Genomic DNA, 10,948 nt, shown 5'->3' with positions numbered 1-10,948 from the left:
TGTAGTTTCTTGGGGCTAGAGGAGCTCGGGAGGCGTAGGCCGCTGGGCGCCTAGCGGGCCGGCGGGACGGAGGAAGCGGCCGGACTGGTGCGCCGCGGGGCAGGCCCTGGGAAGGGGGGCGGAGCCCGAGGAGAGATCACGGCACCTGGTGGCGACCGCGAGGCCGGAGCGATAAGCGTGGGGAGCGGGTCGTAGCCGGAGCCACGGGAGCCGCTGGGCCTCAGCCATGTCCTACTGCCGGCAGGAAGGTGCGAGCGGCCAGGCTGAGGGGAGGCGGGGAGGCGGGGAAGGCGCGGGCGCGAGGCCAGGCCCAGGGGCTGCTATGGAGACGGGGCGGACGAGGGCCTGCAGGGGACACGCGGCCCCCTCCGCGGCGGGCGCGGGCGCGGGCGCGCGGCCGATAGAACGTTGGGACCCTGGCTGTTGGAGCGCGGCGTGGGACAGTCCCGGGCCACTGCGGGCGCCGCCGCGCGGAGACCTGGGGCTGCGCTCGACCACCCCCGGCCCACCCCTAGTTCAGCGCGGGGAGCGGCCCCCAGGCGGAGGCCCGACCTGGCTTCATCTCTCGCTCGGGCTGTGAATGACCTGGGCCGGGAGCTTCACCCCTGGGCACGTGCGAGCCCGGGGCGAACAGGAAGTTAGTCACAGGCGTCCTGGAAACCCGGGCTTTTTACCTTCCCCCACCCCACCAGCCCCGGGGCCCCCCATTAAACCTCGCCGGAGGCAGCTGGGGTTACCAGCCCAGACTCTACCGTTAATTCCCCGGGTGACCTTGGACTTGTCATTTCCCCGCCAGATTCTGCTTCCCCCTCTTAAAATGAGGTTGGACCTTATAGTTCCTAAAGGCCCTTCCCGGTGTAAGTCAGGTGAACTGATCTCATCCCCAAACCTGGAAAGGTGTGTGGGGAGGGGTCCAATTTCCTAGTGGCCCTAAAGGGTAACCTTCGCAAACTGAGAAACACTTGGAAGAGTTCCCAAGGTCAACATGGAGACCAATATTATGTAGTTCTAAGACATGCCGGACAGTGCTAACTTCACAGGATTCTGTGGGGCACCGTATTGTGGCTGACCTTGCACATGTTCATATTTCCCTGGGCTACACAATGACCTTCTGTTTTATGGGCTTCTTCCCCACACTAAACCTGTTAGTTACTCTACATTTCTCCTGCAAGGTGGAAGAGTCCAAGGAAACTCAGGATATTTCCTGGTGACTTCTTTTTTTTTTTTCCCCTAATCAGTAACTGATCCCTATGGCTGTTCTGAATACGGGGCAAGGATGGGTTTCTTCTTGTTTTAACAGCGGCTTCCTGCTATGCCTTTGCCAAAATCGACTTTGGTTACTCTGGGTTTCATGATCTTCTTAAGCTATCCTTCCTTACCTTATCACTGTAGCAGATTGTTAAACTCTTGAGTTCGTTTTCTTATTCCATAATTTATCATGGAATTATTCCAGTTTTTTAGTTATCCCGTATGTAGTTTAATCATTGATTCATTTAGCAAATGCCTGTTGAATGAATGAGCAGACATCTAGCACCCAACAGATACATTTTGTTGTTAAATGATGCTTGTTGAATGAATGAACTGTGCCTAGTAAATTCATTCACATGCTTGTTGAATGAATGAATAGATAGATGTCCATCACCTCATAATCCCTGTGCTAAGTACTGGGCATTTGGAGTAGGAAGGAAAGGAGTGCATTGAAGAATATTGGGGGGCAAGGGTAAATACACATTTACCAGTAACAGCAGTTTGATTCTAAAGTTGTAACAGCCTACCCCACCCCACCCCCCCAAAAAAAGGTAAAATAAGAGAGGTGCCAACAAGCTCTTGGGATCTGAATGGAGGGTGAGATTGTGTTAGGTATGAACTGGACTAGATGACTCCAAAGGTGAGATTCTCTGATTATAGCTAGGCCCGAATTGGAGGAACGTGCCCTTCAGAAAACACGGCACTCTGCCTGAATCAGCCTCCTTTAGTCTTGGCCCAATGTTTGGGACTCTGATTTTCTTAAACTTCATCTCATACCTGCATTTTGCATTATTTTCCTTAGGTTTGGACATTGTGTTGAGCTTACAAATTCAAAAAATAGTAAAATGGAAATCAGGGCAAGTTGCATGAAGTAGCACCTGGATTGGCCTGGAAAGAGAACTTGAAGGGGGGGGGGGGGAGAGCAGTGCAGCGAAAGGGCAAGGCCAAGGGACATCTGGTGGTCTTCTTTGGCTGAAGCCTAAAGTACACAAAGAGGAACAAGAGGAAAGATTGTCTGGAACCCGATAATGAAAGGCCTTAAATGCCAGACCCAGTCTTTCATCCTATGGGACCACAGGCAAGGTGTCAAGGTGGAGGAGGCAGGATGGGTGACTCTTGCTCACATTTGTTTGGCTCTTTAAGGGTTTGAAGAATTCTTTCAAGCGTAGGCAGCATGCCATGGGGCATTCTGTCATTCTCCCAACCTCCTCCACACACATAGTGGCTCTGAGACCCTAGCCAAGTCACATCACCTGGCTAAGAACAAAAGTTCCAACTCTGTGGCAGGTTCTCATCAGCTGAGTTTTCTTCACCAAGAACTCCCTGCACCTGTGAAATCCCAGATTCAGACCCCAAAGAGAGCACGCCTTCCTTTCTGGCTGGGTGTCAGGTGTGATCCTTCCGCATCTAGCAGAAACTTCCTCCCATCACTTGAAGCCTGATCTGCCTTCCCTAGTGCCCTTCCTTTTTTTAAACCAAACATTGCTTCCCTAGACTGTAACTGGAGAACAATCACCGAGAACCCCAGTTCCCCCAGTCTTCTCTGGCCTAGATCATCAAATCCCTTTTTTCTCTGAGTCCCTTCCCTTTGGTCACCAGGTCTATCAGTAGGCTGACGAGGGAGGGACTGGACTCCAAACTCCTGGAGGACTTCTGGCCTCCCCCACCATGCTACCAGTAGGTGGTAATAATCCACCCATCTGGACATGGTGCTTTCCAGTTATAAGCTGCTTTACAGACGTTTTCTCACTTTGGGTCCCTAGTGGAAGAAAGGGGAAGAGAAAGCCTTTGAAGAGAAAAAAAAGAGACCCCCGTGACCACAAAATGCAATGTGAACTAAGTAGAGAGTTACAGAGAAAGGCCTGTGTGAGGTCTGCAGGAGGAGAAGTAATTTTTAGCTGGCTGAAAAGAGGAGAGGGGGCTTTTGAACCAGCTCAGAACAGCTTTCTGGAAGGGCAGCAAGCTTTCTGCTTTGGGACTGCCTACTTTTTAAACCTTTCACCTATTGAGCCCATTCACCTTTGCTTATCATTAGCCAAAGTAGTTTTTATTGTTGGTGATTAGTTAGTCCCACTCTTTGTGACCCCATTTGCCATTTCTTGGCAAAGATACTGCAGTGGTTTGCCATTTCCTTCTCTAGCTCATTTTACAGAGGAGGAACTGAGGCAGACTGTGTTAAGTGACTTGCCCAGACTCATACAGCTAGTAAGTGTCTGAGGCTAGATTTGAACTCAAGTCTTCCTGACTCCAGGTTCAGTGCTCTATCCACTGTACCACCTGGCTGCTCCGAACTAGTTTTTACTGACCTCCAACTACTACTTTCTTGAAGAAGCAGGCTCCTTGAGATGGGTACAAAAGAGCCACGGACCCCAGAAAAGGGTCTCCTTGCTTTACATTTGGACAGTAGCAGGCAGACCTTTGAACCTGTACACAAGAGCAAGTCTCTTCAGTAAGATTCAGAGTCCAGCTCTCTTCCTGTGATGGGAGGTCCCTGGGCTGGCCCTTCAATCCTGGTAAGAATAATTCTTGCCATGGTTCGTAAAGATCTTGTATAGTCTGTTTCATTTCTCCAGTGTTGACCCATGAGGCAAGCTGTGAGGAAATAATTATTAAGAATGCATTTCGAGGGGGCAGCTAGGTGACTCAGTAGATAGAGCACCGGCCCTGGATTCAGAAGGACCTGAGGTCAAATTCGGCCTCAGACACTTAACACTTACTAGCTGTGTGACCCTGGGCAAATAACTTGACCCTGTTTATGTCAGTTTCCTCATCTGTAAAAGGAGGATAGTAATAGTACCTACAGGTAGAGCTGTTGTGAGGATCTAATGAAGTAACACTGGAAAAGCACTTAGCACAACCCCTGGCACCTGGAAGGTGATATGTAAATGCTGCTTACTCCTTCTTGTCTAGAGTATTATGTTTAGTTCTGGGGGCCCGTTTTAGGAAAGGACATGCAGTTCAAAATGTCATCTGAGGTGTAGTTGAAAGAACTGAAGAGATGACATAATCACCGTCGTCCAGTATCCCAAGGGTTGTAAAAGAAGAGAGTAGACTTACCTGGTTTGGCTTAGAAAACAAAAAGTAAGTGAGAGGCACGGGAGGGAGATTGGCCCAAGCTCCAGCAGTATTTCATGAGGACTGCCCGTGACTTACAAGAGGAAGGGCGGCCAGCCATAGTAGCTGCCTTCTAGCGCTCTGCCAGGTTTGTTAGGTTGGAGGTGAGAGGTCACCGTTCCCGTGTTAGAGACAAGGCAGCAGCTATGGTTCAGAGGGTCTGGGTCTTGCCCATTGCTGGAGAGCTCCATAATGCAGTGAATTGCTTTGTAACTCATCTTCATCTCTGACACGCCTTTTATGGCTCAGAAATATACATGTAGTGACTCCTGATGGGAGCAAGACAATGAGCACGGGTACGACTGGATTGAGTGAAGTGGATACCAGTAAATGCTGATTGAATGATTCAGCCCCAAGCCCGCACATGGAATTTTTTGGTCCAGGAAAGAGCAATTCAGTGGCTTCTAACATCAGGCTAGGATGTAGTCTGACCTCTCTAGTTCTTTTACAGCAAATTGTAGGGCTTAGTCCTTTCAGTAAGGCAGATCATTGTGGTGTAGTGGAGTGCGGGATTTGAAATCAGAACTGGCTCTGGTGGTCATTAGCCTTATAGGAAAGTCGCAGCCACTATGAACCTCAGTTTCTTAAACTGTCAAATGGGAATAATGCACTAACCACCTCTCAGGGTTGTTGTGAAGTGTTAATGTAGGTAGCTTGGTAGCACAGTGGATACAGCACAGAGCCAGGAGTCAGGAGGACTTGAGTTCAAAAAACCTGAGTTCAAATCTGGCCTCAGACACTTACTAGCTATGTGACCCTTGGCAAGTCACTTAACCCTGTTTACTCAGTTTCCTCATCTGTAAAATGAGCTGGAGAAGGAAATGGCAAACCATTCCAATATCTTTGCCAAGAAAACCCCAAATGGGGTCACAAAGAGTTGGACGTGACTGGAGAAAAAAAAACAGACTGAATAAAAAATGTCAAATGTGAGCTCTTGCTGTTCTCTCAGCTTCTGTTGGCACTCCAGGAGGGGACCGACAGAGGGTCATTGGGTGATGCCTCTTCTCTCAACAGTTCCATTATGGGATATCTTTCTCCTGTCTTGCTTAGATGTTTATTCTCGAGATGAATGCAATGTATTTTTCTTTTTTTCTTTTTGTGGGGCAATGAGGGTTAAGTGAGTTGACACACAGCTAGTAAGTGTCAAGTGTTTGAGGCTGGTTTGAACTCAGGTCCTCCTGACTCCAAGGCCAGTGCTCTATCCACTGCGCCATCTAGCTGCCCGGCAATGTATTTTTCTTAAGGTTTTACCATGTCCTGGGTGTTTTTCCCCAGGAACTGGTCTGCTCTCCAGCTTGCATCTTAACAGAATGGGGTACCCCAAACTAAATGCAGGGTTCTCTGAGCCCTGGTCAGGACTAAAAAAGCAACAAAGCTGTTGCCTTTTCAAATGAATGTAAGCTCCGGGAGGGCAGGAGCTGGTATGTCTCCCCCTGGCCCAGGCTGCCATATCTTTGAATGCCGGTTGTGTGAACAGATGAACTGATTTACAACAGCTCTTGTCAGCAGGCTGCATTGTTCAACTTAATACTTAGCTGCAACTTTTCTGGGTCTTTCTTCCAAATGCCAGGAAAGGACCGGATTATATTTGTGACCAAAGAAGACCATGAGACGCCAAGCAACGCCGAGCTGGTAGCGGACGACCCCAACGATCCCTATGAAGACCATGGTCAGTAGCCCTTCATCCCCATCCCCTGACACAAGGGGCCCCCACTGTGGGGACTGGGCAGGGACAGGTCGGCTTCAGGAGAGTTACCCTTTCTCCACGCTCAGGGACCTGAAACCCCTAAACCCGCTTCAGTTTTGCTGGGTTTTGTTTTCTAAAGTGCCCAGAGTGGTCAGAGCAGGCACTCTATTTCATCCCCTCTTTTACTAACGTGGCTCTAGAAAAGTAGACCATGACCAAAAGCTGGAGGAGCAGGTAGTGGGTAATTAAGAACATCCTCATCTGATGGGCCCTCATAGCATGCAGGGGACCTCCAGTGATGCACAAGCTCAGATGAGGCCCACCAGGGCAGGAGGGCCTTGTGGGACCTCCCAGGCCAGCGGGCCATCTCTTCCAGTCTGTGGCAACAAAGCCTTTGCTTAAGGACCCCCGGTAAGGGGGACCCACTGCCTCCCACCTGGGACGAGCTCTCCCCATCCATCTTTCCTGAGACCAAACCTGAACGGGATCCACCCCCTCCCTCTGGGACCAAGAGGAACGGACATCCTGGTAGACATTGAAAGACAGTTTCAGGCCCCCTCTTTCTTTTCAACAATCCTCAACAAACTGAAGGCCCTTCACCCTTCTTGTTTGCCTTCCTCTGGCCCTCAGCTTCTTCAGCCTTTTCCACTCGTGACCCTTTTTTGCCTGAGAAATTTTTATGTGACCCCGGGTGTATAGGCATATAAAGTAGGTATACCTAACCTTTCCCTGATGCCAAATTTTCCACAACCCACAGTTTAAGAAGCTTTGAGTCACGGCCCTGTTACAGCAGATTCAAAGGGGCCTTCCATGTAGGTTGGGTGCTTGAAATCACAATAATAGGGGGCAGCTAGGTGGCGCAGTAGATAAAGCACCAACCCTGGATTCAGGAGGACCTGAGTTCAAATGCGGCCTCAGACACTTGACACTAGCTGTGTGACCCTGGGTAAGTCACTTAACCCTCATTGCCCCACCAATTAAAATAATAATAATAATAATTGGCATATCTACATTGCTTTGAGGTTTGCAAACCACTTTATAGACATTATCTCATTTGATCCTCACTGCTCTGTGAGGTAAATGCTACAGATCTTAGTATTCTTGTTTTACAAGCAAGGATACTGAGGCTCAGTGAGATTGTTCAGCTTCCCTTCGGCCACAGAGCAAGGAAGGGTTTGAGTCAGAATTCAAACTCAGGTCCAACCCCCTATTCCATACTACCCCTATATAAAATAAGGCACAGGAGTTGGGGTCAAGGTTTAAGGAGTCATTTTGTTAGGCAGATTATTGTTGTAGTTTTGACTTGTAAAAGAATTTTATGCAGTGAATTTTGTCCCTTTGGAACAGGGTGGGGAAGTTTTTGGTATAGGCAGTGTAATGAGATGGCACATCTGTCTTCCGTATTGTTTGCATGAGGGGTGCCATGTTGGGGGGGGCTTGCTGGTTTCATTTCTTTAACTCGATTTTCCTTCTTTCCCCATGTGTCTGGGAGGTTGACTCTCAGAACAGGGTTTTCTTTGCCAGGCCGTTGGTTGTGGGGGGATGCACTCAGCTGACAGCAACTAGTCACAGGCTCAGGGTGGCAGGGGGATCATTGGAACTGCTGAGGGTCTCAGAAAAGGACCCACAGAGAGGCACTACAAAAGAGACTTGGGTCCCTTGACTATTTTCAGGAATGTATTGGAAACTGAGGCCTGGGTCACCCAACCAGTTCAGTCTTGGGACCATGGTCACCCGAGAGCCTGGCCCAAAGCCCTGTGCTGGTCCGTCTGGGCCTAGTGTCTGAGGAGCCGGAAGGCTCACTGAGGCAGCTGCCCAGCTTGGCTTGTACAGGACTGGGTAGATAGGAGAATGTTCTCCTCGGGTGTATATCCCCTGCTCCTTGCCATTTATTTGAGAAGTAGACAACTCCTAGGCCCCTTTCCCCCCTTGGCTCACCAGTCTACTCCATTGCAGTGACAGTAAAGTCACAGCCCCCCCCTGCTCTGGGGGGTGGGCGGGCACACACAAGAGTCTGATGGACATGAAGAAGAGTCTGTAGCCAGGGCAGTTCCACTGTCAGACCAGAACCTCTAGGGGGCAGCATCTGCCTGGATTTGGTCCCTAAAGAAAGTGGGCCAGATGTTTATTACAGGATCCTGAAGTCAGGACTGGCCTCCTCCCACCCCAGCTTTACAGAAGAGAACCGTGGAGCCTGGAGGAGGTCACCTGGGGGCTCTCACCCACAGGGGAAACCGAGTCTGATATCTCTGTTATGTGAATGGGCCCGGGCCCGGGCCTGGCCAGGCCACTCCTTCTGAGCCTGGTGCCTGGGGCTAGTCCCTGGAGCATCCAACCTTGGGTTTTGTGAAGGCTTACTGACACCCAGAGCAGGAAGCCAAGAATGCTGGCGTATTTTTGTAGAGGCGATGGCGGCCGGGGCCCCTTTTTCTCATTGTCTAACATTCTCCAGTGAGTCTAGGCCTCGGCAGAGAGGCGGGCAGCACGCTGGCCTTCAATGACTGGAGGCAGGGGTCATAGATAGGGGCTTGGAGCTGATAAAGAAACCTTTAACTTTCCCATCCCCCCATTGGCCTCTTGTTTCAGGAAGAGATCTGGGATTTTACATTGAAATCAGATTTCTGCCTACAAGAAGCCTTAGAGGTCTTCAAGTCAAGCCCTCTCATTTTACAGATGAGGAAAATCAGGCCTAGATCAGAGAAGTGGCCTGCCCAAAGACTCCGGGAGAGGAAGTGATTTGAATTGATCCTGGGAGGTTGGGCTGGAACTCAAGGCCCTAGATTTCAAATGCAGTGCTCTTGGCCCTGTCCTGTGTGCTCGCGTCCAGGTTTTCCCTGAGAGTCGCCTGGTTGAGAGTTGGGGGGTTCTTTATCAAGGAGCGATGGAGGGGGTAGATGGCATAGATCAGGGCTGCTTAAACCTTTCCCACTCATGATCCCTTTTCACCCAAGAAATTTGTAAGCAGTCCCTGATGTCTAGGTGTATAAAACAGGTGTGCGTAACCTTTTACTGTTGCCAGATTTTTTGTGGTCCCCACATTAAGACCCCATATGGGGTCGTGACTAAAACTTGAGACCTGGGTTCTAGTTCTGCCTTTGACATGACCTTGCATGACTATCACCCATCACGTCTTACCTCTGAGTGAGAGAGATTGAGAGAGATTTCTAAGGTCTCTTCCAACTCGTCTGATTCTGGACCATGACCAGCATGCTGCCAATGAGCCAGGAAAAGCTCCTTCCCCTTCTTCCAGTCAGCAGCCCATCTATACAAGACGGTTTTGTTTCCCCCCCCCCCCCCCCGACTTCAGAAAACACCTGATGCTCTAAAGCTCTGTTCCCTTGTCCCTGCAGGTTTGATACTGCCCAATGGAGACATTAATTGGAACTGCCCGTGTCTCGGGGGAATGGCCAGTGGTCCCTGCGGAGAGCAGTTCAAGTCGGCCTTCTCCTGTTTCCATTATAGCACAGAAGAAGTCAAAGGTTCAGACTGTGTGGATCAGTTCCGGGCCATGCAAGAATGCATGCAGAAGTACCCAGACCTCTATCCCCAGGAGGAGGATGAAGAAGAAAAAGCCAGCGAGGGCGCAGAGGGGGCTGAAACGGCATCCGAAGTGGCAGCCACGGCGGCTCTGACCAAAGAAGAGGGGTCCAGCTAATGAAGACAGGCGGAGGTGCCCATCTCCTGCCTTTCCCCCTTTCGGAGAGGCGTGGACCTTATGCAAAATGCCTCTCTAGGGGTCTTTACAGAAAGTCTCTTACCTTTTCATATTTTGTGCACTGTATGAGAAGAAATAACTTATTTTGATGGGCAGGGGCCTCAACCCTGTTACACAAACACTGAAAAAAGCTGGTAGTTCTGTATGTGTCTGTGTGTGTGTCTGTGTATGTGTGTATGTGTGTACACGTACCATATAAACCTCTCGGCAGATAGAGCTGCTTCTACTTTTGAATTCTGTCCAGAGCACCCCAAGTCTCATTAGTTTACTTGGAATAACGTATTAAGGCTTCTCAACCATCCCCCTTTGGCTTCAGGCCAGGAGGGCAGGCATGCTGAAGTCATTCATTCTGTTGAGGTCCCTCTTTTGTGGATTTCATTGTCCACTTAGGACTTATGCAAAATATATATCTATATACATACACATCTCAAAGAGGAAGGGCCATCCTCTGAGATGGCTGATTCTCAAGAGGTAATCTCAGATGTATATTGTGCAAAGGTACTGATTCATGATTCATTGACATCAGGAATAGATATGATATCTCTTATACACATATATATATATATGTATATATATATTGCTGATCGATTCTGGAAGCGAAATGGCTTGGGTGGGATTTTTGTTTGTTTTTAATTTATGCATTGAGCTCCTGTTTTCACACGTTTTGAGAGTACGGACTTGCGGGCACATGGGGCAGCCTCTGATTCTACTCACCAAATGAATGCAGAAAATGGTTATCACCGCTCCTTTGCTATTGAGAATGCCCTGGTTGAAGGTCCCTTTGTTATTGCCTGTTCCATCTTTACCAGTTCATACAAAATGCCCTTGGGAGGTGGAGACTGAGCTGTTACCTGGAGTAACAGTCTTAGAGAAAATAGTGTGACTTCAAGTGCATATTAAAAGAAAAAAATATTTTTACCTGGTTTTGAATCCACTGTCTTTGTTTTTGCAATTAGCATTGTTTTCCATTCAAGAGAAGATGATGGAGCATACCAGTTTGTCATTTACAGAATACTTGGACATCCATTACCTCAAATAGGGAAACATCCCAGTAGATGAAATGATTTGCCCAGGGTCACAGAGCTCATGATGGCCGGGGCCCACAGCCCAAACCCAGAGCGTTTGACCTCAGCATTCTTTTCACTCCACCCTCCCGAGGAGAATGGGTAAAAGTCTGTAAGAAG

General features: G+C 49.2%; 1 protein-coding gene across 1 annotated transcript; it reads left to right on the top strand.

Annotated features, from left to right (window-relative positions):
- Positions 1 to 32: 32 nt before the first annotated feature.
- On the top strand, positions 33 to 10,686 carry CHCHD4 (coiled-coil-helix-coiled-coil-helix domain containing 4). Its single transcript, XM_043967439.1, has 3 exons — positions 33 to 248; positions 5,933 to 6,031; positions 9,400 to 10,686. Exons 1-3 carry the CDS (start codon positions 227 to 229, stop codon positions 9,702 to 9,704), a joined length of 426 nt encoding a protein of 141 aa, XP_043823374.1. The 5' UTR covers positions 33 to 226; the 3' UTR covers positions 9,705 to 10,686.
- The last annotated feature ends 262 nt before the right edge of the window (positions 10,687 to 10,948 follow it).

Source organism: Dromiciops gliroides, chromosome 1 (genome assembly GCF_019393635.1).
Source record: "Dromiciops gliroides isolate mDroGli1 chromosome 1, mDroGli1.pri, whole genome shotgun sequence".
NCBI classification, from domain to species: domain Eukaryota; kingdom Metazoa; phylum Chordata; class Mammalia; order Microbiotheria; family Microbiotheriidae; genus Dromiciops; species Dromiciops gliroides.
The sequence above is the reverse complement of the archived record's forward strand: the minus strand, read 5'-3'. Positions and strand labels throughout refer to the sequence as shown.

What these genes read in the sequence shown, in the direction of transcription:
- CHCHD4 (XM_043967439.1), top strand. Translation starts at nt 227, where the DNA reads ATGTCCTACTGCCGGCAGGAAG. An exon ending in GTCCTACTGCCGGCAGGAAG is followed by an intron (nt 249 to 5,932) that starts GTGCGAGCGGCC and finishes TCCAAATGCCAG; the next exon opens with GAAAGGACCGGATTATATTT. An exon ending in CGATCCCTATGAAGACCATG is followed by an intron (nt 6,032 to 9,399) that starts GTCAGTAGCCCT and finishes TTGTCCCTGCAG; the next exon opens with GTTTGATACTGCCCAATGGA.